Source organism: Dreissena polymorpha, chromosome 1 (assembly GCF_020536995.1).
Source record: "Dreissena polymorpha isolate Duluth1 chromosome 1, UMN_Dpol_1.0, whole genome shotgun sequence".
NCBI classification, from domain to species: domain Eukaryota; kingdom Metazoa; phylum Mollusca; class Bivalvia; order Myida; family Dreissenidae; genus Dreissena; species Dreissena polymorpha.
Window position 1 is genome coordinate 84,401,574 of NC_068355.1, and position 27,962 is coordinate 84,429,535.

General features: G+C 32.8%; 2 protein-coding genes and 2 long non-coding RNA genes across 5 annotated transcripts in view; all 4 read right to left on the minus strand.

Moving 5' to 3' along the window:
• Window positions 1-1,179: 1,179 nt before the first annotated feature.
• LOC127838570 (uncharacterized) lies at window positions 1,180-10,971 on the minus strand. 2 transcript variants are annotated; one of them, XM_052366404.1, is made up of 6 exons: window positions 10,836-10,971; window positions 10,598-10,721; window positions 6,770-7,464; window positions 6,224-6,432; window positions 5,912-6,022; window positions 1,180-3,100 (listed from the first exon to the last, which is right to left on the minus strand). In XM_052366404.1, the coding sequence occupies exons 1-6, from the start codon at window positions 10,900-10,902 to the stop codon at window positions 3,008-3,010; spliced, it is 1,299 nt and encodes a 432-aa protein (XP_052222364.1). In that variant the 5' UTR covers window positions 10,903-10,971; the 3' UTR covers window positions 1,180-3,007. The 2 variants fall into 2 exon arrangements, with proteins under 2 accessions (XP_052222364.1, XP_052222354.1); XM_052366394.1 differs by having other exon boundaries at window positions 6,224-6,501.
• Window positions 10,972-11,398: 427 nt separating this feature from the next.
• On the minus strand, window positions 11,399-13,467 carry LOC127868166 (uncharacterized). Its single transcript, XR_008043901.1, has 3 exons — window positions 13,327-13,467; window positions 12,923-13,039; window positions 11,399-11,489 (listed from the first exon to the last, which is right to left on the minus strand). It is a non-coding gene; the product is annotated as an uncharacterized LOC127868166 (long non-coding RNA).
• A 2,590-nt stretch (window positions 13,468-16,057) lies between these two features.
• Window positions 16,058-20,656, minus strand: LOC127867081 (uncharacterized). The gene is made up of 4 exons (XR_008043253.1): window positions 20,573-20,656; window positions 19,586-19,659; window positions 17,988-18,164; window positions 16,058-16,261 (listed from the first exon to the last, which is right to left on the minus strand). It is a non-coding gene; the product is annotated as an uncharacterized LOC127867081 (long non-coding RNA).
• A 738-nt stretch (window positions 20,657-21,394) lies between these two features.
• The window catches only part of LOC127834036 (uncharacterized), a 32,833-nt gene continuing 26,265 nt past the window's right edge, over window positions 21,395-27,962 (minus strand). The window contains exons 11-13 of the mRNA XM_052359634.1: window positions 27,306-27,397; window positions 21,845-22,035; window positions 21,395-21,456 (exon numbers count right to left, since the gene is read on the minus strand). Of these exons, the coding sequence (XP_052215594.1) occupies window positions 21,395-21,456; window positions 21,845-22,035; window positions 27,306-27,397 (345 nt within the window). The remainder of the gene's footprint in view (window positions 21,457-21,844; window positions 22,036-27,305; window positions 27,398-27,962) is intronic.

Sequence of the window (27,962 nt, forward strand, 5' to 3'; positions counted from 1 at the left end):
GTTCGTTAGTCACAATATTTTTCCTTGAGTAATAGATGTTTCAGTTTTTTAATTAAAAGCCGTTAATTTTTGCAACCGATGGCAACATCGCAAATGTGGCACAGTTAAGTAAATTTATTATAATAGAAGACGAAGAACGTTTTTATTGAAATCCGATATAACACATATCTACAATGCGTTTGGTCAAAATGACCCATGCGCATTGTTATAATCGTATAACAAAGTCAAAGTCGTCAAAAAAGTAACATACACAATATATTATTATATATTATTATTTCCTCGAAAACTATCTTCTGCAATGTTTAAAATATAAAAAGTTGAAAGAATTTTCATGTACAAAAAAACTCGCTAATCAGACCGGGTTTTCAAAGGGTCATTCACAGTTTGCGGCATCTGTTTTGATAACGGATTAGTAGAAAGCCCACATATGGTGTAAAATGACACTTATTGGCCCCTATTGATAATTACTTGCGCATTTGAAAATAGTTTCTTAACTTACATTAAATTTGGAAGACTTAAACCGAAAGAAATAAAAAATGTTTTATTCTATGTGATATTATTAAAAATAATAACTGATTGTCTTTATTATTACGATTTCATTAGCATTAAAAAAATCTAGCAAAGTTTATAATGTCTTATTTATTTGCCGACTGCATTAGAATGTCAAATTTATTTAACGTTGGCCACCTTTGAAAACTGGTTTTAAATGTTCCTTTCTAATTTGTCTATATAGAGGATAAACAAGTACAAAGTTATACTCTTTTTTATAACGTGTCCGTTGCAAAACTTACATTTTCTATTTTCGCGTAGTATCTTATTATAACGACTGTGTTTTGCTTTCGGGCGATCGCTTAATATGTTGAGATTAAGCTGTTCGTGTGGACGACCACAAAGACGAATCCAACGTTTGAATATTTCAAGATTAGTACCCGGTTGAGGGAACGGAAAAAACGTACTTTCATCTTTTAACCGTTCTGGATACCTTGTGTCTGAATAACAAGTGCCATAACAGCACCTTTCAACCATTTTCTTTGTTTAAAACACAGAATTACGTATAAGCTTATGTGTCGGACAACGGCGAGTTTGACGGACAAAATGGCGGATAGTAACGGGCCTAATCTATGCTGTAATCTGATTGGTTAATAAGCCTGTCAATCAATCGGCTGTCGATAGGTCAATTGTAAGCATTCCCCTACCTTAGTCATGCTACAGTACAAACAATTCAAACATTATATAATATGTTTGGGCTACTAAACCTGAAAATAACAACAGACCAACACCAACTCTTGTCAAACCAATAGAGCGAGGAATTCTCAAACACACCAATATTTCGGCTCTTATTTACACACGCAAGTAAGAAAAGCTAGGTTAAAATATTTACAAACATAAACAATACAGGGCAATTTTTTGAAACAACTTTAATAAAATAAAAATTTGGAACCTATTGTTTTAATTTTCACTTAAGAAAAAAAATATTGTTTCCAATTTCATAAATTAATTCATCAGAGATATTATGTCTTCTGAGGACAAGATTCAATCAAAAGACATTTCAGGACGTGTTATTACAACGATTATATATAAAAAACATTAACAAAAGAAACAAAAAACCTTTTTTTAATTGATTCAGTAGGGGTTTACAATTATTCGATCTATTAGACTTTACGCAAAACAAGTTTTTACCATTCACTTATAGCTTTGTAAACCCTTGATGAATTATCTTCAACAGATCATATTAAATTTTACACACGTATCACTTTTAAGCTTACAAACAACAAATATCAGAAATGGAGTTCGTCAATTTTAACAATAACACATGACCTGCATATGTACAAGAACAAAACAATGTCTAAAAACTGGTATATCTACGACAATGCTTACACGAAAATTAAACAAAACAAGAAGGGAAATATGTTCTTATAATGTCTTGCTTTGAACATAGTACAAATATTAAAAGCCACCATACATTATTATTTAAACGATTATCAATACAATAATCTTCAGTCATATTATTCACTAATGTATATTAATATAAATTTCATATAATTACTTCAAGTCGTTGCACATTTCGTGCAAGTTTTGAGGAAACAATCATACGGGTATTTTAATGTAATTCTCTACAACCAATATGAGAGGAGCTATACTTGTTTGAACAAGAAACAGCTATTTATTGGTCTATTTCCAAATTATATTGTACTTGGTAATCATAAACGAGGCATTTATGATTAAGTGGTCAACTATATAATTATTCTGAGGAGTTGGTACATATGAAGTACCAAATCAAAAGCCGAAAATCCAAATACCGAGGATTTACAAAATGTTCTTAGAATTATAAAATTATATCAGCCAATTGTTTTCCATACGTAATTGATAAACGTAATAAAAATATCACTACTCTGCAATGACTTCTTAAATTAATCTGACCTATAGTCTCTTTATCTTACGAAGCCTCGGTTTAGTTTTCATTATTTCTCTCTATCCTCTTCTCTCCTCTTTGTTATCATATAACAACAATAGCAAATAGTGCGGTATTTACATGTACATACTATTTGGTGATTTTTTCCAACAAAGATGTCAAACATCGGACGACTATTTAAAGAGAACACGGTTCGTTTCGTTTATCTGTTCTCACCGTCCCTTAATATTAAATCCATATTTCAAAATAAATAGACAAAAACATTATTTCAAACTAAGATACAGGGAAGCATACGTACAATCCACATTGAATCGAACAATCGCAAAACAGATATATTTCCTGAGTCTTTTTAACAAACATTAAAAGTTTCACATCCTTAACCAATGCCATTACAAAAAGGTTAGCTTCATAAAAGAATGTACATGTTAAGACCTGGGTATTACACATCTCCATTGCCATTGAATGTTAAATTGGATTGACATGTTAATCTCTATAAAACATCACTTCCACATTGTATATGCACTCAATTAAAAATATAAATTTGCCCAAATTTTCAATAGGTGAACATACCCTGAACTAGTCCCGTGTGGCTTCCTAAATGCCGCCAATCTTCACAAGTCTAAGATGGACGAGAGTGAAGCTATTTGGCAGGTCAAAGAACGAAATTTCCCAACGATTCCCCTTTAACTGAAACATTTTTGTGTACGTTCTTTGTATTTATTAAGTACTCATTTGAAAGGATAGTAATATCGGCCGATACACTACTAAGCCTTGCATTTGTTGTTTTCATTTTTTCATATTTATAAAAATGAGACGAGCTATATACATGTTATTTACCCACAGGTATGCTAATTACAAATAAGCGTATGCTGTAAAATTTAGATAATGAACAGTTTTCAACAGCTATGTCCCGAATCCAGTGCTGGATGAAAGAAAAAACATGAATGTGAGGATTATCGAGCGCTAACTTTTGCTGAAATTTCACATGTATATGAACTAGAACGTGATCTACACGTTGGCGTATGTGTTATATCTGGGAAAAATCTAGGTTTTGAATATTTTGTGTTTAAATCAAAGCGCTGAAGGCACTCCAAAATGAATAAAACTTATCTTATGCAAAGGTATCAGGATGTTCCCATTTAAAATACAGAATTTTGTATATACATAAAAAGGCTTTTTGCTATATTTGTATACTACTTGAGATCCCTGGTTTAAAGGGGCCTTTTCACAGATTTATGCATGTATTGAAGTTTGTCATTAAATACTTTACATTGATAGATGTAAACTTTGGATCTAAAAAGTTTCAGTAAAAAAACTAGAATAATATTGAAGAAGTAACCCTCAACTGGTCACGCACCACTGACCCCTTTAGTGCAAGTCTATCGCTTAGAACACTCGGTCATCCGTCCTGATACAGTACACGATTAATTTTATTCTTTATATAAACAATCCGCGTAGTATCACAAAAATATCGAACAAACAGAATTCTCCAAATTATTGAATCGTTTCGCGTTGAGAAGCTTTAAAATTTTCAGTATTTAAATCGTCAAAAGATGCATATAATGGATATTTTAGAGCATGGTTAACATTTTGTATTACTGTATCATTACTATAACGAAAATTTGCGAATCTGAAACATTCTTTTATTGTGTCAATTTGCCAAAATGTGAAAAGGCTCCTGTAAAGCTTCCTTTGACAACACCGATATAAAGCTGTCAAACATTTAAAAAAATAGGTACATGGGTGCGGCAAGATTCGACCATAGACGCATTCTTTGAACGAACTTAGTGCATAACCACTTTATGATATATATCATATATGGTACTTTCCTATTTCAGGAGAAAAAGTGTGAAATTTGTTTTGCAAATAAAGTCTAAAATTGTGACACCCGGGTCTTTGCCAGGTTTGACTTCGGGAATATAATTTGACACAATTGTATAGGACCAGTTTATGGAGTTACATTCTTAATATCAAAGATATCGTTCCGTTGTATAATAATAGTGATAAACAGGATGTGAATAATTGCAGAGGGATAACATTAGTAAGTACTTTTAGGGAATTATTCACTAAGGTCATTAACAATAGGCTTAACAATAGGGCTAAATACTATCATGTCTACATAGAGGCACAGGCAGGATTCAGGCAAAATATGTGAACTGTTGATTACATGTTTGTGTTACATTGTGTCTTACATAATGTTTTAAGTGAACACAAAGCTGGTATGCCGAACTTGTTAATTTGAGCAAAGCTTTCGATTATTTGGTGAGGGATATCGTCTGGTATAAACTGTTAAAGCTATGCGTTAAAAGAAAAATGCTTCCCATCATAAAATCTATGTATACAAATGTGAAATCAAGAATAAAATTAGGTAATACAATTAATAATGAAGATTTTTTGCTTTTTAGGAGTTAGACATTGAAAATCATTATCACCAATCCGTTTGTCAATTTATTTGAACGACTTAGAAGAAAATTATATGTTAAAGGGTTTTAAAGGAATATGTATTGGTATGATAAAATTATTTGTGTTGTTATATGAAGATGTCATTGTTAGTATGGCACACACTAATTAAACGTTTGTCTTTGTTAGAGGAATATTGTGATGGGTGGAAATTATGCTTAAAAAAAATAAGAATAGGTTATGGTTTTCAAAAAAGGGAAACAACTTAGGAGGGATATTAAATTATTGTACAAAGACCAAGCATTAGAAAATTGTTACATCATTTACATACCTAAGACTTGTATTCACTACATGAGGATCTTCTGCAAATACCTTTGAAATACTTGCAAGTCAAGCCTCAAAGGCTGTTTTTAAGCTTAACTCATAATAAATCATCAAACAATTTAAATACATACCAAATTAGAGTTGTTTGATCAGCTCGTTTGGCCAATATTAAATTATGGGTCATAAATCTGGGGCTTTACTGTGTCAATGGCAATTGGAAGAGTTTGCTTAAAATTTTGCAAAAAAAACTACTTGGTGTGAAAATTCAAACACATAATGATGGTGTATATGGGGAATTTTGAACAACACTCTTGATGTATTCAGGAGCAATTAATGTTATACGGTATTGGTTGAAAAATGTTCAGTTAAAAGTTTATTAAGTATGTAAAGTGTATTAATAGCCACATCTGTGAGAATTTAATAAAAAGACTAAATAAACATTCTTGGGCAAAATCTGTTGGTAATCTGTTGCAAACCTTAGGCTTTCAATATGCACAAGGTGTGGGTGATGAATACTGTTTTCTATCCTAGATAAAGTCTAGATTAAATGATACATTTATCCAAATTAGGATGTCATAACTTAATGATTCTTCAAGATCAATAAGTTACAGGCAGTTTTATAAATTTGAGTTGGAACCTCACACCCACTCACACTTACCCAAGCACGGAGACACACAAACACACATTAGCACGTTTTGCACAGATGATCACCACCCCATAGATTTAATTAATTCAACGTAAATGAATTTTACATAAATGCAAATGCATACGTACCTGCTCCTCTTTTGTTTGATGAATGATCATATCTAGAATACTTAAATAGTCTGCATTTTGAATCTTGTCGATTTGGTCCTTATATTTCTTTATGTCAGTCAAATGTTGGTCCTATACAAATAAATAGCAACGTTTTTCATCAAATAGACCAAATGTCAAGACAATAAATAATATAAAAACGTGTACATGTCAAATTGTGATATATATGTGGTAATGTGTTTAAAGAAACACAGTAGCATTTCACAGCAAATTTCCGTTCGTATACTAATTTTTGTTGAACAATTGTCATTTTTGTATAAGGACTAAACAAACCTTCATAGCACACTTCTGTAGTGCAGCCTGGTGTGCGTTCCTGATTTCTGGGACACCCTTCAGTAACCGCCCCACAGGTTTGCCCACGTTTATGCTGTACAATGGACGAGCCGTGCATCGCAAAATCCGTTTTGAGGTCCAGGCTAGTAACAGTTTCTCTATAGTGTCTACCTCTTGAATGTGCTTGGACCTCGGTCCAGTATTGATTTCTATACTCAATGTATCAGCAACTTTAGTTATGACGGTGCTGCTATCTGATATCATGTCACACACATGCTCTAAATGAAACACAAGAACATTTTTGTCTTGAGACACAACACGCATCTAAATATGCGCATATAATATAGAAACACATACATTAACCAGATAAACTGAATAATGTTCTAAAAGCCTTGGTAGACCAAAGAGTATATTTTACATCAAACATTTATGGATTGTTTCACATAATAAAGTATAAAAGAAAGCTCCTTTTAAGGAATTGTTTTAATCAACAAACAGAGACAAAATATGGTCTCAAATAAATAATAAACCAGAAACAAAACTTACTAATAACCTCCGCAGCCCCGATTGACTTTAGTTGATCAAAAGTGTTGAACTCAGACGGAAGCACACGCATGCTCCGAGTTTCTTTTTTTCCGGGGTACAGTATTGTGAATTCGAACTGCACTTTAAAATTACAATTATATGCGAGGACAGTGTCTTGCAATGAAATGTTGTCTGCATTCATAGACGGCATGTCCAATTTCAATTCTCCATTTTTAAAATGTTCGTTCAGATAATCGCACAAAGTATCCAGGGTAATAAAACTGTCTTGTAGAATATCGCTGCATTCACAATTTGGAACGTTGCAGCCTTTTCCATTAGCGGTCGCTGTGAATGCCTGAATAATATACTGTAAGAACGGACTGCCAGTGTTTGTGTCTGCTTTGGCCTCCACTGTTGGAGCAGTGGCATTTATCTGAATTAGCTTTAGCCCTTTCAAATTAATTTTGTCTGGATAACAGCAGTCCAGAAAGACTATCACTTTGTCAAAATTGGCCTTCTTTTTCTTCAACTTATTGAGTTTATCACTTAATTCAGTTAACGGATAGAACTCATCTTTGCCTAGTTGAAGTCCACGACCCCTATCGTCATTGTGTCCAGAGTATACGAACATAACGGTTTCAATGGTATTTTTAAAAAGTGTTGCAATCGCCCGATCAATTTGTTCTTTATTTTCACAGATAATAACATTTTCGGAACTGAAAAGAAATTACATTAAATATTTAAATTCCAACATTAATGCTTAAATTAACCATCGTTCTTTGCATAAAAGAAATTTTAACGATTTGAGATTAAATCAAATGCAGACAAATAAGATTTCTTTAGGTTAAATACACATCACAGTTTGACGAACCAATTTTAAGTAAGTTTATCAAAGCACAATCGTAAAACAACTCAAAACGCAAGACGTGTCATATTCTTTTGTTGAAGCAAAAAAAAATTTGCATTAATTATCAACTTAAAACATCGTTTAAAATGCAAGAAAACATCGATTTCAACAAGAAAACAAAAATAAAAAACCAAAAACTTTTCTTCATTATTTTGCTCTTTATGGCTCCTTCCAACCACCTACAAAAATATGGTTTCACAAATTAAACATCTTATTATCAAAATGCTTAAACATTTATAACACTGTATTGCTGACCTTGCCATTACCAAAACGTTTGAAATCGCAGTCGATCTATGTGCTCAATTTAAATAGCTTATTTCGTAATACAAGACTTAATCAACTTCATATGACTTCATGTTGACGACTGTAGTTTTTTCTAAATAATGGCATGTAGGTTAATCGGGACTTGCGTGTATCTTGTAATGTGAAATATGTACCATAAAATACGGTATATATCCTTTCTGCCAGCCGACTAATCACATACGTTCACTAATCAGAGCTTTTAGTCCCATACATGTGTTTCTGGAGGGGACTATATTATTTCCCACGGTCCGTCCATAAACAAAAGGCGTTATGAGGATTATGCATTTTATGCAAGTGGTTTCAGCAGACAAAAATCAAGGAGGCTACGGTTACAGAAATATCTGATACCTCGATAATGGATCTTGTGCAAACAAAAAATACTTCAGCAAGGTTGATGATACTCGGAATATGAATTGAAGGCCATATGTTTTTAATACAAAATATATTTCTTTCTTGTTTGTGATACCAAAATGTGGTTTCTAGAGAAACAGAAATAATTTATTACTATTCAAAGACTATTCAGTTAATCAGTATGTGGGAAACATTTATGTCGAAAACGTTTGTTGGTGTATTAAATTCGCGAGGTGAGAGGTTTGAGGCAACGCGGCTAGCTAGTTCGCAAGATTGCATTATCAATTTGGCCTGGTAACCTGGACTTCGCACCAATTTGCACAATGGTGAAATTGAAATAAAGCAAATGATAACCGTTTGAATGAATGGTAGATTGTGTTGTTTTTATGCCCGCCCCCTACCGGGGGCATATAGCATTTGAACTGTTTGTCCGTCTGACCGTCCGAAAACATTAACATTGGTCATAACTTTTGCAATATTGAAGATAGCAGCCTGATATTTTGCATGCAAGTGTATCTCATAGAGCTGCACATTTTGAGTGTTGAAAGGTCAAGGTCACCCTTAAAGGTCAAAGGTCTTAAAAAAATCCAAAGGAAGTGACAAGCTTTAAAGGGATATAATTTCTTTTTATCATTTGGCAGGTACAGATCATTTTTACAAGGCAAGTAATATTTGTTATTATATCCCTTTAAAAAATATTACTTCCCTTTTAATAATTATCTGTACCTGCCAAATGATAAGAAAAGTAAAATAAATAAAAGCGGCGCAGTAGAGGGCATTGTGTTTCTGACGAACACATCTCTTGTTATTTTTTTAATTTTAATTAAGTGTTCGACCTTTACTGTCTAAACTTCAAGCAGAACTTTTCACGAGATGTCATTGGTGAATGATTACCTTTGAAACGCTGTCAAATGTTTTGTAAAATAGCTATAATCAAATAGTGTATCATGTTGCGAGATGGTTGGGCTGCAAAGCGGTCTCTGTGTTCACTTCGATAATCTTCGAAAATGTCTATTATCTATCGATAATATTTTAACAGGTGGCCTAATTGTTTAACCTTCCATGAGCCGATTTTGAACTATTTGCGCAAATATAAACCCTTAAAAACAGGGTTTTGTTTTGTTCTACTGAAACGGACATAGGCTCTTTATTTTTTTTTAAAGCCCTAGTGTGTTTCATTTAAAAAATAATGTATTTAAGCTCATTCGAAAAAATATCTCGGAAGACCTGGTCAATAACTTTGGCTAGATTTAAAAAAAATAAATCTATGTAATATATAATTCACTATAATCACTTTTCAATATAAAAGAAAAAGCTAACCCATTTTCAATTCTTTTAAAACAAAATGTCATATAAACTCCCGACAATCACATAATCTATAAATTGACCGCCGACATATTGTTTATCACGTTACCCAATGCCATTACGATACTAAAGACGCGTGTAGATTACAGCTTATCCATAGTGAACACCCGCTTCTTTCGAATAAACAGCATTTTATGAATTCGCACAGTTGGATTGGACACAAGTGAAATATGAAACAAAGTTCGGGATGTATCAAATCGTTAATCAATAAAACTTCAATAAGAAGTTTAATTATAAAATATGTGTCGCTTTAAAAACATTCTATGACAACACGTAATATTTAAGACCGAGTTAGTTTTTTAAGCAAACTTTAAGTAATGTCTGCCTAATTCATTTCTTAATGAAATGTTATTTTTCAATGATAAATATAAAGGTTATATCAATATCTAAAGTTTGAAGTAAACAACGTGATTTTAGCGAAAATAGTGCAGGAGATTTTTATTGCGAAATGTTGAAAGGTTTAAGGTCGAGGTAGATTACTTTATAAAAAAGAAAATGTCTGCCTTTGTTTAAATCTGTATTATTTCTTTATACATACCGTACTAATAAAGCCCCGGAGATACTCAGTAAAAAGTTTTGTAAGATTCAATACTTTTTTAATGAATGGTACAAATCTCTGTTATTCTAAACATGTTCTGTTTCGTTATGAATATTTTAGAGGTAGGATAAAAATCTATAGACAAAATGAAGTTAGGTTTTGATTTTAACCTAAACTGGTGCAGAAACATTTTTAGCGAATCTTTGTAAGATTTCTGCGACGCTTACCTTTTTCATAAAAGCAATATTGTATTAGTTAGAAGTATAAGTACGGTCACATACATGTACGCACGACAAAATGTGTGATTGTTTAAACTGTCCCATTTGTCCCTTATCATTGCCGGATGAAGGGCATAGAGAAAAGAGAGCAAGAAAAAAATGCTTACCTCATGCACATCGCGGGCAGTACCTTTGATGTAATAACTTTTTCAAATTGTGCTATGTCCTTCTTAAAAACTTCTTTGTTTTCACCATCATACCCATGAACTAAAATGGCACCCCAATCGGCGTCTATCAAATAAAAGCTATGTTTAAAAACAAATTCACGACCTGGGCACCTGTTTGTATGGTTTAAACTTTCAATAATTCATCAGCATTTCATCTAGAAATAATAAACATTCTTACTTATGAAAGGTTTTATTGTCTCTCCACATGTATGACACTTGATTGGATTGATGTATGAATTTCTCATGCATGAGCAACACGTGCGGATTCTGTTTGAACATGACGTTTGCTCTATGGGCCCTATATCATGCCCATTAAAACCAACTGAAAAACACACAATAATATGCATGCTAAAACATATGTATGATTTCGAGCTGTTTTAATGAGTCTATGTCGTTAGAACAATTTATAAAAGCCATTTTGTTTGTATGTGTTTTATTAAATTATATTTTATAAAATAATAGTACAAAGATTTACTACGTGGCTTGAATGGGGGTCCATATACATTTGTAATTTTAAATCGTTACGAACTAGTGTACAGTAACAATGTTTCGTTGTAGTGTCGGATACGTTATTGTTTGAAACAAATGTTTCATGACGATAAACGAAGTACTGGTTATATGAAAAACAACACAATTTAAGTCGTAAATGGTGTAAATGTTTGCACAGTAAATTAAATCACATTTTCATTATAAACTTTCTTATAAAATCATGGTTGGTTTCACGAGTGCAATTATGAGTACCTGTTATTGGTTCATTCACCAAGCATATCTCGCAACAATCATCATCCCCTACGTCGTGCCATACAGTAACAGAGCTTGTTCGGCAGATTTTCTAGCAATAAAGTGTACACTTATTATGCAGTATTCAATACAAGACTGTAATTATAATTAGGTACCCAAGATTGTGTAGGTCCCTGATATATTCTATGCTCATTTTGTGTTGATAGTTTTGGCAGGTAAGGTAATTGACCAACGGTCTTTAAATAATATGGCAATTTATAAAGCACTGCATTAAATATTGTGTTCAGTCCGTTTTAATTATCCATCATGACAACATTACATGGTTAATTGATGTTTGTTTTCGTGTCGGTGCAATTACCAGATACTTAATACGCCAGTATATGCACTTGAACGAATCAGTTTGACCAATCAGTTGATATGGTTATGTAACGATACATGTATATAAGCAGACATATCTGAGCTACTGAAACAAGAAGGAGTTAACCCATAGGAGAGACGCTAGATGATAATCTTGAGGATCTCAGAGTGGTGGTGTCCTATCCGGATGGATTTGGGCGGATTTTCCATGTCTTGGAAACGTTATTAGTAACTTGGATAATTACATGGACTTAGAAATAATGCATTAACACCTAATTTAAAGAATTATATGGACCTGGAAATATTATGTTAAGAACTGAATAAACAGCAAAGAACAAATCATTGAGTTTATTTGTGTATGTGTTATTACGGTGCCATATAAATATTTGCAAAACTCTTCTGACGTTTCAATTTGGTAATTCTACGGACGCATTAACATTGGGCACCGCAGTGAAGTCCAGCGTTCTTTTATTGATGACATCTAGCCCTAATATGAGGGTATTATTGAACGAGATTTGTTTTTAATTTGTTTTTATTCCTTTTTTTAATTTCTTAAATAATATGTGAAGTTTATCTTTCTTTTAAAATTGATTTGTTAAGTGTTTCTTTGTGAGTGTTTAAATGCTCAAATCGTGTAATAACTTTATGATAACATGGGAGACATCTCTGAGTGTTTTCAACATGCTGTAAACAGAGACCGTTATACAAAATAGCTCACTGGGCTACAACAAGATTCAATATTTCGCCGATGGGATCAATTTGTGTTATTTGTTAAGGTGATTTTCATATGTAAGCTGAAGGCCATTACAGTATTTTAATGGGACCGTCAACCGCGATTGACAAAAACAGAAAAGTTGTAAAATACCGTATTTTTTGTACAATTATTAGTTTATATTGATTAAAATACCACGACTGTTATATATTTTCTGTTTTCGTCAATCGCGGTTGACGGTCCCTTTTAAATACTGTAAAAATTGTAAAAATATACGGTATTTTAGAACTTTTCTTTTTTCGTCAAAAAAGGTTGACTGTCCCTTTAACATTTAATTCGTTTATTTTATAATACTTTAATTGCGCGCAGGGTATGCTTCTGGACTCAGTTTGGCCAAGTCGCAACATATGTATTTTAAAAGCTGTATTTATTTGAGCCGACATAAGAAAACATACCTTCAACTTGTTCATTATTTTCTCCGACGTGATAGAGCTTTTTGTTGCAGTGTCAGTACACAGGACTGCTATTGCAGCAACGTTTTCAACAATACTTTGTGATTTCCATACTGCTTTCTGATAACGAACATAAAGAATGTTATGGCATTCACTTGATACAGTGTTTTATTTAAATGAACGATATTTTGCATTCATTATTGCTTTGTGTGGTATATTAAAATTATATAATTACTGTCTGTATTCGTATTTTAGTCATACTATAGTAAATCATTGACACAAGAAGGTGTAAATTATGTGTTTCTGAAGCCATTCAAGTTATAACAATTATGGAGACATCTTGACATCAGCTGATTTATTATTGTTATTTTACACACGTATAAAAACTGTATGAACTGAAATGATACCTGATAACGTTTGACTATGAGTGTTTTATGCCAATGCCGCAGTTCTAAACCTTCGTCGTTGGCAAACAGAGTTTGACCAGTAATCAACTCAATTATAACTGAAGATTAAAAAGCGGGTAGATACAGAGTTATCGCGAACATTGCATTGTTATTCATAATCAACACACTAATATTTTATCATAAGAGTATATTATATATTTTCCTAAGAGTTTTGCATCTAGAGTGTTATTCGTCATTTATGTGCTATGTTTAATTGTTTATGTTAAAAATGAGTTCGGTGCATTAATAAATCCAGAAATATTACGAAAAAATAACTAAATAAATGTTACGCATACATGACTTCTTGTTTTACCAGATTTAGAACCCAGTTATAAAAGGTATAAATTACAGATCTTGATATTATTGCAATTGAGGACTAAGCGAAACTTGTTTTGATACACGATCAACGTTGGCTACCGTTCAATGAGATAAATTAACCATAACAACAACGTACCCGTGTACGTACTAGAAAATAAACAAGAGCACCGCCTAGCGGGTGCAAACCACTCATTTATTTTTCTGTTTAAAGGTGAAGGGACCTATCTCAATACTCAATCAAAAAGGAAGGAGGGGTGGGGGTGGAGAGGGGTGTATAGTGTGGGAGTGTGGTCATTTATTACATTATCTTCCGAAAATAATAAAAAAATGAAAAAGAAATTTTAGGGGGGATTCTTGGTTGGGATTTTTGGACGGTCTTTTAAAAAATATAATAATAAAAATATATATTTTTGGTTATTCAACCATGTTTTTAAAAATATGTGGGGGTCGGAGGTCAGGGGGTTGATAGGGGGGTATAATGTGAGAGTGTGGTCATTTATTAGATGATCTTTCAACAATAAGAACAAAAAATGGAGATTTTTGTTAAAGTTGTTTTTGGGGGGAGGGGAATTCTGGGTTGGGGCGTGGGGGATGGTTTGAGTGGAGTCTATTGATGTATGTCAGGTAAGTGTTGTTTTGTCAAAGTAAGAATCAAATCTGATCATAAATAAAGAAGTTATGACAATTTTAGCCAATTTTAATAATTTACCTTGAGTCAAGGCCATTTAAAGGTCAAGGTCAAATTCAACTTGTCAGGTACATGTACAGTACCCTCATGATAGAATGAAAGTATATGAAGTTTGAAAGATAAAGCCTCGATACTTAAAAAGTAAAGAGGATCAAAACACAAAATTTTACCAAATATTCAAAGTTACTAAGTAAAAAACGGACCATATTTCCGTCACAATGCCAACCAGAGTTATGCAATTTGTCCTGTACAATCCCCTTATGATATTTAGCGAGAGATCCAAGTCTGAAAGCAATAGGTAAATACTTTAGGAGTAGAGTGGACCATAACACAAAACTTAACCAAATTTTCAATTTTCTAAGTATAAAAATGGCACATAATTCTGTCAAAATACCAACCAGAGTTACATAACTTTGCCTGCCCAATTCCCTTATGATAGTTAGTAAATGTTGCAAGTATGAAATCAATAGGTTTGATACTTAAGGAATAAAGTAGACCTAAACACACAACTTAACCATATTTTCAATTTTGTAAGTATAAAAAGGGGACATAATTCTGTCAAAATGTCAATAACAGTTATCGAACTATGCCTGCCCAGTCCCCTTATGATAGTTAGTAAGTGTACCGAGTTTGAATGCAATAGCTATGATACTTTATGAGAAAAGAGGTCCTTAACACAAAACTTAACCGGACGCCGACGCAGACGCCGACGCTCAGATATTGACAATAGCTCTTTTATTTTCAAAATTAGATGAGCTAATAAGAACATGTATTGGGCTCCATTTAAAGCATGTCTTTTCTTTGAAACGCTAGTTGGTCGCGTGGCGTAAATGAAGAGCTTGTGGCAAGGGATTACAACAAGTGTGTTAATATATGGTATCATGAAGCTGTAAATTTTATTCTACACAAGAAACATGGAAATGCCACAAATCAATATTTGTAAATACTTCACTAATTAATTTCCTTTAATTAAATAAGTATATAAGCTAAGCATGTATATTAGTTCATAGCACACAATTAAAACTGTACGGCTAATCAAACTTAAAAAACTTTCTTTATTTTAGTAACAGAGACCTCAAATTTGATCTTATTGGCCCTGAATATAACCATTATATAGAAGAGTATGTAAGCTACTCAGTTGTAGTATACTAAGTAGACTCATGTTATATTAAAATGAATAGATGCAAAATAAAGTTGTTCCGACACTACTGTTATGACACTAACGTTACAGGTTCCTTGACCTTAACCCGACATGCCCTAAATGCATTCTCAAAGCGTGCTTTCATATAAGACACCGACGCAAAAACTACAATTGCGATGTTGCAAATTAGAAAGTATAGGCTGCTTTTATCATTTAAGTCACAGTAACATTAGCCTTCGAAGGACTGGTCGTTGCTTCTAATACATTATCAAGCTAGGTTGCAATGCACGATATCTAAACAAACATCAAAGTTCGACAATAAGTACTAATATTATTTCCTGAAAACCACCTGTTTAACACCACCCTAGGACCAGCTCTATTCCCAATTAAAGGACTAGCATTGTCAGTGTTTAAATGTGTTAAAAAGAAAAGCAAACATTGTCCATGCATATTTTTAAAGGTCATAATTTATTCGAACATAAATAATACGAAATCTTACTTTATTTATTAATTAAGAAGGCTTGAATACAAAATACTTGCCCACTCCGAAGTTCTGATAATCGTGTTGTTTCGTAAGCGTTTTCTGTTCCCCAGGAAAATATCCGGGTGTTCCAACAGCCACATCAGTCTTTAGACATTCTTCGCCTTCACTCAGTTCTCTAGCTAAGCCGAAATCGATCAACCGCGCATTGAAATTTGCATCCAAAACAATATTTTCGGATTTAATGTCCATATGCAATATTGTTCCCCTGTATATATAAACAATAATTTAATAAAGTAAGTTGTAGGAATATCTAAAAATAACTTTTATTCGTTCATCCAAAGCTACCAAGATTCTTAAATCAGAGTTAATGTTTAACACCTGTGTCTATAAAGCGACATACGTTATATTTCATAACTAAAGAATACTATTGCCAAGCAGTATATGTCCCCTCCCGGCTCCACCATAGTCAGAATTGTTTTTTTTAATGTGTTGCCACAGCAGCCAGAATATTTGACATAAAAACAAAATGAAATGACGTGCATAATGTCCATATTGCCATCTATCCATGTTTTAAGTTTCATGAAAAACTATGAAGAACTATCGCAGGATCCAAAAAAGTGTGACAGACAGACATACGCCCAGAGCGCAAACCATAAGACCCCTCCGGTGAAACCGGTAGGGTACAATAAGAAGCGGACATCGTCGTTCAACTTCAAGACATGATGTAGTCTTAAGCGCAGGAAGTTTAGCTGGTAGAGCGCTGGATACCGGTCTGGTCACATTACTTGTGTGCGCATTGGGCATGAAAACCTTTTTAAACCAGTGTTCGTTTGCCAATGATTCAAGTGAGGCAGTTTATGGCATACGTATGCGCTGTTAGTATAGGCAAACCAGTTAAGCCAGGAAAAATGAGTTGGTAAAAAGACTTCAGTGAATCAGATGTGAATGACAAAAGACAGTAATACCACGCCGTTATACTTTTAAGTTATGACCTTGAATTATAGGTGGTGGGATTGTCTCAGTCCCTTTGAAAAGAGACTTAATAAAAATCTAAAAAATAGCAATTCAGATAAATGGTATACGGCTATACAAGACCAATCTCTCATTGTGATATCAAAAATTATTTGGCAATACTGCTTTTTGTCTTTTGCATACGGTCTCAATGTGTAAATCGAATTGAGACGACACGTTACATTACAAATCTTGAAAGTGTATAGAAAAATCTTGAGCTAATCATAACCGAAAAAGGTTCATTAATATTACCCTTAAGTAGGAAATGGATCTTTAGCTTATTTGAAAAGCATATTACGTTTGCTCATCTCCAATATCTAAAATTGAACAATATTTTATAAACCGCCTTCTATTGGCATGCAAGGGAAAGATCGGATACAAAATAGATACTTGAATATTTGACATTGACCTTGAGCTAACACAAATCACGTATTCCTTCACTTTGTGTAATGGTTGAACTGTGCTAACAAACATCATTTTAAAGGCATATGGGATATGTAGCAAATACGAATTAAAGACTGGAATATTTTACCTTCAAATGTGGCCTTGAATATCAGCCTGTATATTTCACAAATGACTTTAACTAGATGTATTATCTCAATCACATTAACCCTTGAGCAAAGGTTCACTACGTCTATCATCAACATAGGGACTTAAGTGGGAAATAAAATTGATTTTTGACTTTCGTGATTTTGACCTTGAGCTCACGTGGCTAACTCAGTCCGAATATACATTGTCGTAATGGCATAAACATTTGCCAATATACTGGAAGCATGTATGAACGGACTTCTCTTTGCGTCGGGGATATCAATATTTGTTTTAGTTTGCGTATCATAGGCATCATGTTGTCCAAGTGGTAAAGATGTCGCTAATTCAATGACAAAGAGGGCAAGTTATTTGCATTTCTCACACCGACGGCTGAAAACTGACCGCAAACGGCCATGTAGCAACTTCTGTTAAGTTGAGCTGACTGAACTCACCTGAATATGTTGCCAGTATGCATGAAATCTATTGCACTAGAGACTTGGTACATAATTTTTAATCTGATGTCCGAGCTCAGAATGATTTTCTCAGTGTCTTCTAAATTTTCTTTGTCTTTGTGTATGGCTTGATATAAGTCCCCGTTTTCAAAATATGGTGATATAAAGTAGTATGTTCTGGAAAAGAATGTGGTTAAGATTATAAATGAATAATTAAAGATTATGTTCAAAAAATGTATTATGTTAGGTCATAGCAGAATCGATAAAACTTATCCGATTAAACCGATTAAAATTGTTATGCCACATGAGGTTTTACAAAACTTAGTAAAGTATTCAATGATGTTTTTTCATACGTAAGTACGTCGTTTTACTAACCATCTATATAGTCAACCTCCACTTTGTGGTAAAAACAGAATTCTCATTTTGCAAGAATCCGAAACCACAGAACCCGGGAAGTGTTAAATTTATCCACTCATGAGTGGTAACGTTTTAAGATCGAATTTAAACAACATTCACAGAAATGAGTACATTAATTTATTCTTCTTTTTTAACAAACCGAATCATTCAGCTGAATTATTTTATCAGGCCTTGCCCCACCAACACCATGCTCAAGATATGTATGAATGAAGTGCCGTAAAATATCTCAAAGTGTTGGCTGGTTATTGAGCGTTAACGTTTTTTATGAAAAGGTAAAAGCGAAAGTTAGGCTCTGTATGAAGGTATTAACATGCTTGGTTCAATTCATCTCGAGATCACACTGAAAACTTATCATCCTTAAGTTCGACTGCGAGGTTTTAGTTTAATGCTGTATGCTTTCGCATTGATTTGGCGTCATTTTCTAAATATGCAAACCCGAACAAAGTATCGTTTGAGGATTCTACAAACTAACTTGAATCATAACAGCTGTATCAGGTCTCATTGTTATTAATACGCTTCACTTTTTTTTATTTACGATTAATTTACTTCCGACTGCGCCGACTATTCCTATATACAATAACCCAGTCGCTCAGACTACATAGTTTCCTCAAAGATATCTGATTCGTTGTAACCCACATCTTTGTTTTTTTTTGAAGAGATGGTGGCAATGATACGAGATCCTATTTGATGATCAGTACGTTTCCTTGACTGCTAACCAAACAATTCCAAATCAGGAGGTTTTTTTGGTAAGATATATAATTGTCACATTTGATTGATGTGTTTAAGCATAGTTTACTTCCATCAAAATAAAAGACATCATGACCTTGAATTCAACTAAGATAGCTCATACGCGATCCATATGGCGGAGTGACATTAAGCTATCTACATGAGTTTTAATTTTCTTTCTGCTGTTTTCTTGGACGAAAATTGTTTCTGTCATTTTAAAAATAATTACATTCACTTCGACTCAGCTAGTATACAATTTCAAAGGAATTCACAAAGAAAGGTATGTGTACAACTTATATTAGAATATTTCAATTTGTTTTAAAATAATTATAAACACAATTCGCCATGACACTATTCACAAGCTAAAATAATAGTTCAATAAACTAAACAGAAATCTATTGATCACCAATAGCTTTGACATATTAACACGAGAGACAAAGCAAGATGAAACTTACTCATTGCTATGGTCATCGTAATATCCCAGCAGTGGAACTATACCAAAATGCATTAATCGCGCCGCAATTTTTTCCTTAAATAATGGAGAACAAATGTTAAAATTGTCACAAAGCCAGGTTTTCAAAAAAAAAAAGTCTGATAAAAGGTGACAATTCAAAATGTGCATTGTTACCCCCCTTCTTTCAAATTCAATATATTTTTACTTGTGGCAACCTTGATTTCAATTTTTAAAAAATCTGATAAGAGAAACAACTCCAAATATACATCGTAACATGTCAATACATGTAGATACTCCCAATTGTTTAAAAAATAAATCTTTTTTTGTCGAGGTGACCATGACCTTTGAGATATCGACGTAATTCTTTCGCGCGACACACTGTCAAATGATGGTGAACAAACGTGCCAAATGATTTTAAAATCTCACAATGAACGACATAGTTATGGCCCGGACAAGCTCATTTATGGACATTTTGACATTTGAACTCAAAGTGTGACCTTGACCTTGGTGATATCGACGTAGTTCTTTCGCGCGACACACCGACCAATGATGGTGAACAAATGTGCCGAATGATTTTAAAATCTCACTATGAACGACAAAGTTATGGCCCGAACAAGCTTGTTCCGCCTGCCCGCCAGAAACCCGCCCGCCCACCGGCCCGCCCGCCCGAACCCGCCCGCCGACATTTGTCAATCTCATAAACAGTTTTTCCTTCGGAAAACCTAGTTAACAAAAACAAGTTATAATTTCAAGTTTTAGTAATGGAAGCATATTTGCTATAACAAGCAAATTAGATCACGCATGCCACAGTTAAACTAGACATACTAACTAAAATTGAAATACAATTTGATTCAAACAGGATAATTTCTCACAAATAAGTAGTTACTTATCTGCACTGTTTTATTTATTATAAAATAATTTGTAAATACAAATAATACATATATGCAAGTAGAATGCAATACCACCAAACTGTGCAAATAAACCTTACGTTTGTTATTATTCCTAAATTTTGCGTAGAATTTCCTGTTTGCTTCTTCAAATTAATTTCTTTAAGGACAACTCTTAATTCAAATCCTGGAACCTTCTCTTTTGCTGCAAAATATCAAACGATTGCATTACAAAAGGCTTTAAACATAAAGTACTGCTTTGCCATATCGTATTTATTGTAGTGTTTAATACTTGCTTCAATAGAACAACACAGATTAACTAAATGAATGAATTAATATCCCCAACATACCGCTTTAAAAAAACTATTATTTGGGGCATTTATAATGCGTGATTTATTTTAGCTATCAGTAACATTGTGAAATATACTCGTTATATTCTAAGCAATAAAATCGACTGTTCATTTGTCGCAGCAGTATCAATACTTGTTTTTATAACGTTCAACGAACGTATACCCACTTGTTAAAATTGTATGCATCGTCATAATATGTCCATGCATTTCTCTGCAAAGATTCTTGATTAAGATTTGTGTGTTAAATGCTGTCTTTATTAAATGGATTATGTAGTTTTGAGGTTTTTACGATATTGATTATCAAACCACAGCTATATTTCCGAAGTTTTTTTATTTGAAATGTCATATGTATCAACTGCTCGATGTGTAAATAAGCGAGGAGACATTTTTCACGCAAAGTGATACAATTATTAATGAAATATTATCTGATTACATGTATTTCATAAATAGCTTTGCCCGCCATGTCTGTGACATTGTTTTGCAAGGCAGGAGTGATGTTTGTGACAAAACTCAAGTTAATGTTTCTTTAACATTAACACAAATAATGATTTGCATCAATGATGACATGTGAATTCATTCTGTCTCGACCGATGTTAAAATAGTGTCCAGGATGAGTCCAAAGTCGGGATCGATATCTGAGTTCCAAGTCAAGTAACTTACCATCTTGGTCCTGTTTTATTTTAACATTTCAAGCAACACATTGTAATGCCGTCTTTTCAAATTAGCATTTTTTAATATACAATCGAAGAAGAAGAGGAAATATTTTAGTCACGATGTCGGTCGGTCAGTTCGATGGTCCATATACAATATTGTGAAGTGAACCACTTTCACATTTCTTAAGCGATTTTATTTTAACTTAAAATATATCATCACCTAGTGATCCCCAGTGATCCATATATTTAAGAGTAATTTGTATACGAACACATCCATGCTCTAAAGTGGTGCGGAAAATGTATACATGTTTCTGACAAAGCTCTAGTAATAAATATTTAAGGTTGTGATGCTGATTTATTCCATACTTACATATGTACACTTTACCGAATCCTCCCCTGAGTAATTCCTGGTAGTCACTGACATCCGGACGTTTCAATTCTTCAATCTGGTCGTTTGTGAGCTCAACGAGTCTCCCGTCATGTAGGTCCTTCCTTTTTGTCTTGGTTACCACTGTATCACGCCTCAGAAAGTTAAACGCACTTTCCCCAGAATTCTGTGATCTAATAGACAACACATACTTCATTAATGAAATAAAAGTATAAATTATGTAACGAAGGGCGAAGATGACCATATATTGCGTACGTGAGGTATCTTGAAAAAATATATGTTGTTTCAAACAATGAATGATAATAGATTATATTACATACATTAAATAACAACAACGTTTCATTTAACAGTGTGACCTAGATAAAGACATTCATTGGACATTTAACTCTTGACGAACAACCAACAAGCAAAGAAACAGAGCAACTAACATTGCCCATTTAGTTAACACATCTTGAATGTGAGTTCATAATAAATGGAATATGTGTTCCGAGCAAAACTTTAAGCAATATTATTTCAATAATATCCATCATCAATAAATGGATAATGGTTCAGGTCAGAATTTCGTACCAATAGTCAAACACTGAGTTAAACACGCTCTCGGTATTGATATGTTTTGTCTTGTATAGTATAAGAAATGCATAGTTTGCGTTAATTAAAAAAAACAGCACATACTAAAAACAATTTCTCTCTTCATACTATTTCTGGAGTAAAATTATTACTGCATCTTATATGGCGTACGACGCGTAAAAAACAAAACATGATATTTGTTGATGTCAGTGTATAACCGAATAGTATTAAGCGGGGTTTTGCCAAAAAATATACTTTTTGTATTGCAACGATTTAAATCAATATGCGATAGTTAATCGAAGTAATGTGAAAAGGTCACCAAGCACAACTTGGGTATATACTTATTTACCGGTACCACAATTTAAATGAGATCAAAATGAGCTGTATATGTTTTTCTCTGTATGTTATTTGTAAAATTTGTGTATCGTTATTTTCATCTTCAGGCGCTTTAAGTTTCACATTCAATTTTGGTTTTCCTTTAAGTCGCCACTCTAATTTTGTTCCACGCGCTGGGTCAGCGTGTTTTAATGTATTGTACATCAGAAATAAACGACAGCGTATTTATCTAGAAAGAATTCTTTTAATTCAGGTTTGCTAAAATTCAACGTAAAGCCAACACACCTGACGTTTTATTTGCATTAGCAAAGCTGTAGTCTTCATTTTGAGTCTGGTGCAGTAGCTTTTCGTTCGTAGTCTATTTAATTAACTGCAAAATCCACTTCATTACTACTTACACAGGAATGACCCGTGGGAAGCTTGAATATTTGAAGTGGTCAAATTTAAAGACAATGGGACAATTAAAATTGTGTACAGTGATAGTAATTTTTTTATTACTTCGTTCGTTTTTATATTAACAAAGGTAACAATGGCATATCATTGTAAAATGACATGTATTTAATGTTCTTTACTAAGGTAGATTACTGTTTTACTTTTTTGGTTCTGTAGTGAGATATGTTAAATACACACTTGCACTAAGCATCATGCTTAACTAACCGAATACTGTTATTATGTATGCTAAAACGCAAAAGAAAAACGATTTTTGTTCTGCCTATTAAAGTGTTTTTTAATTTATAATACGATTATTGCAAGTATATTTACAAAGAAATAGATGTTGCCAAAATGAACAACATTTATATAATCTGATAGTTTCATTCATTTATTTGTATACATTTTCATTCAATTACGGATGTACCTCTTGCCGCTCATATATATATAATATAAAGTAATACAAGAAAATGTTATTGTATTGAATTGTAATATATGTTAACATGGGCGGTACCTCAGTTAAACAAAAAGCTATAGAATCCCAGGGAATACAATCATATTCAATTCAAACTAAACAAAATAGTTCATATATGCAATTTGTATTGAAGTTTGTGTTCAATATATAGACATACATATTATAGAATGCAAAATATTTTATGTATAACATCTTGTTTGCATCGTTATGTTTCCTTTTGTTTTATATACTTGTGCGATATACGAGGCGCTGTATATACTTACGCATGCGATATATGACGCGCTGTATTTATTGACTTGCAGCGTAAATTACTTAGTGATAATTTGGAATTTACAAATCAAATGGTAGTCTTGCATAATTTACTTTTTAGTTTTTTCTGTTGTTTTGTTCTGACGTTTAATAAATTAAAAAAATAATGGTCATTTATTTCATCTTAATACACTTTTCCGTTATTCAATATGAAACATATACACATATATTAGAACTACATTTATTCCAATATTCAAGTTGAGTTCAACAAAGTCATTAAGCCATAGTGAAATATGGATTCATAAATACTGAAATTAGGTACTTATTATAATAAGCAAGTGATTGATTAATAAGACAAACGATCGTATCTAAGTAGTAATCGCAGTGTTCAGGGTAACATGCGGTGTTTGCTTATAAATTTACAATTTTAAGAACTGTTCATGTTTTAGACTTTGAAACATATTCACGACCTCAAAATCAGTGTGACTCACTCCAGAAACATATTCACGACCTCAAAATCAGTGTGACTCACTCCATTAGAAATATAGCATCATATAAAAGAACCGAATATTTATTTAATAAGCTTATGGTGAAACTCCAGTTTCATCAGCAGGAGAGAAATTCGCGTTGAAACGGCTTATTATAAACGGTAGTTTAAGTTCGGTTTAACGGAACACATTCCCGAACAATAAGGTAGTAATAAGTGAATTATTTTGAAAAACATGACCATCATCTTCTCAACCATAAGCAGAACAACAGAACGAAAATCCAGTATTCGAACAAAAAAACGCAATACAAAACTATTGTGATAAATCGTACCCATATAATAGTGTTCAAGTTAAAACATTGATATGCAGATCAGTGTGGGTTTTTTTTTTGCAAGGAGAGATCTGTTAACAGATAATATTTTTTAAGAAATGTTCAAGCATGTCTAGACATAAAAATGAACTTATCAACTATAAAATTAGACATAGCACACAATGTATTTTAAGCCTAAGATTTCACTTAAAAATAACGTGTTTTGTTTAAAAAGAATACAAGTTTGTTATTTCATTTATTGTTTACAGAAAAACACATGCAAAAAGTTTTTTTTCCTCCCGATGAACATGCGTAGACTAAATATACAAAGTATCATTCAATACAATACATTAAAAAAACATAATAAGCAGTAAAGCCTCTGTTGTGAACAATATGTAATAACATATTCTAAGTTCAATACCAAAACGTTTTAAAATATAAACAAGTATATCTTAAGCATTGTGAATAATCAGCTGATTTCGTTAATTGTATAGCTAAATACAATTCAGTTTCGTTTTGATACACAGAAAATGTTTGAAACACATAGTACGGTTGTACAATTATGTAAGTATCCAAAATGTGCCACAGTTCAAGTGCGCATAGCATAATGTAAAATAAGATTTTAATTAACTTCCGTTTTGATACACAGACAACTGTTCGCGACACAAAGTACACGTTTTCAATATTGTAAGTATCCTAATTTTGTCTTATTTCGCGGACAAAGAACTCTGAGAATAAAATAGTGATATACACAAAAAATCTTTTTACACTAAACACATTAAAAACAACATATTAATACGGTTTTGTGTTTATATGTGGAGAAAGAAGTTCGCGATACAAAGTACATAGTAGTTGTATATTTTATTTAAGTGACGCATAGTACAGAAATAATCATTGGTATTTACAGCAAAAATACGATCAATGTTATTATAAACAAATATACGTACAAAACATTGTACTACCCAACCATATAAATGGCTTACGAGTCACTAAGTTGACATGTTATCGGTGAAGTCATAAAATCACAGAAAAATAGTGCAGGAATGATCACGATAACAAAAAAAGAGTTAAATTGTTACAAGTATAAATATGGATAGTTTATTTTAATAGCTTCTGTTAATTATTAACAAGTTGACTTACAATCATAGTATTGTATATTATTTACAAAGGTTATATAATTTACATAATGATTTATTTTAATTTATGTCGGATACATATAATGCTTCCGATCGTTTCATATAGCAATCTTGGATGAACAATGCAGATTTATAAATAAGTCTCTTATCAGTCAGCATACATGTTAGCCTCTCGTGATACGGGATGGTAGTTATGTTTGGTTTACTAGTTGATACACAGTTATAAAATGATAATCTTAAACAAAGGTAGAATGTACATTCAAATAAGAAATGATATTCTGTTTCGACCTGATTGGGTTCTTTACCCAGAAGGCATAGTCTTTCTTCGATCTTTAAGTTTCTAAACCGCACGGTTTCAATCCGCAGCGGCAAGGTACCAGTGTTCTTATTTGAGCAAATTAAGGCCTCAAATGCTTTGGTAGTTGCATAGATACATAACTTTCATATGCAAGTTCGTGTTTAATTTGCCGGTAAGTCCTGAGCTTGGGTTGGGATACGATATCTTATTGCCTTTGGTTAGAATATAAACGTGTTAATGTCTCTTTAGCACAGCACAGCAAATTGTACAGCGACAGGTTGCTCATATGTGCAATAGAGTGCAAGTATTCACAATGTGTTAAAGTGCAAGGGAAAACCTCTGCAACGAACATCGTGAGCAAAAATAACGTCTTGCAGCTTTTCATAGTATGAACAACAATATCATGTTGATTAACATAAAAGTTAAAGGCACATTTTCGATAAAAAATAATGTACTATGATAGAATTTTCCTACATTTACCTAAATTTAGGGGAAAATAAATTTACAACTAACATTACATCTTGTACATAGCATACATATAATATATTTGCGATACAAAGTTCACATATTACAAACCAATCGATCAACAAACCGACCAACTGGTGATTCCATTAAATCACCGCAGATAGTTCGCAGTGGCAAAATAAAATGAATGAAACAGCTTAACGATATCATTTTTCTTTACGTCTGTAAAACAAACATTTTTTTTTGTTGCAAGGTAGCGAGGTTGCAATAACACAGACTTAGGGGATAGGCGATACAATCACACATTCTCATACATAAAACTTTGAAATAAGTAAATAAACTAATGGAAAATAATATCTTTTAAATAGCATTATCAAGATACATGTAAACGCAATGAATTTCGAATAAACACATATTTGTTTTCTTATTTCAAGTACTCTCCCTATATACATTTTAAATAATCCGATCTATGCTACTTTTGAGATATTTCGAAGTACATGTAGATACAATTTTATAAAACGTTTTATCATTTATTTGTTGACGTTTTCTGTCAGCATATTTTCTCTTTTATTTAAAAAAAGAACCCTTGGCATAAATTCAAATTACAAATTTACATCAGTTGTATGTATATTCAGCTCATAACTCAAGTCAATAAACGAACTTAGTCACTTCTACCGCGGTGCAACTTACTGAACGTCAGTGGTCTTTACTAGGTTCATGTGGACAAGTGTGAAGTCCTTTGTCAGATCAAAGAAGGAAATTTCCAAACGTGTGTCTTGAAGCTTTAAAACACAAAGCATATTGATATAACAAGACGGCTAAAGGCCCTATTGCGCTCACCTGTGACCGCTGGGAATTTTACTGTTTTGAATAGAGGAAGTATCCACACAATTTAATAGTAGACTTTCTGGGAAAACGAGGGACACTTGACATCATTGTTTTTAATAAAACCACGATCATTTTAGAAGTAAGCCCAAATAAATATAATTTGTAATTGTTCCAACCTAACTTTTCAATGAATGGAGCAAAAATTTTAAATCCTGAGTGTTCAAACGATGTTTTTATAGAGTCATAAGGAAAACTTCCTCGCCTCATGGTGAACATTAATTTCAATGCAAAGGAAACCATATCCCATTCGTAGTAGACTAAAACAAATAATCAGAGAAAGTGTCAAGCAGAGAGCACATACAATTGACTTCTATTGTTAACAAGCTTTTTCGTTAAGCTTATCTAACGCTTAGTTGTTGATCTCATATGGCCCATTAATAACATAGCCGAGTTATAATTGGAACTCTGAACAAATTTCACGAAGATTGGAAATAAATCTGGCCTCTAAAGAAGTCACCT

Coding starts and splice junctions, on each gene's coding strand:
- LOC127838570 (XM_052366394.1), bottom strand. CDS start 10,902: ATGAGAAATTCATACATCAATCCAATCAAGTGTCATACATGTGGAGAG. Junction 10,722..10,835: donor GACAATAAAACCTTTCATAA/GTAAGAATGTTT, acceptor TTTATTTGATAG/ACGCCGATTGGGGTGCCATT. Junction 7,465..10,597: donor CTGCCCGCGATGTGCATGAG/GTAAGCATTTTT, acceptor ATTTCTTTTCAG/TTCCGAAAATGTTATTATCT.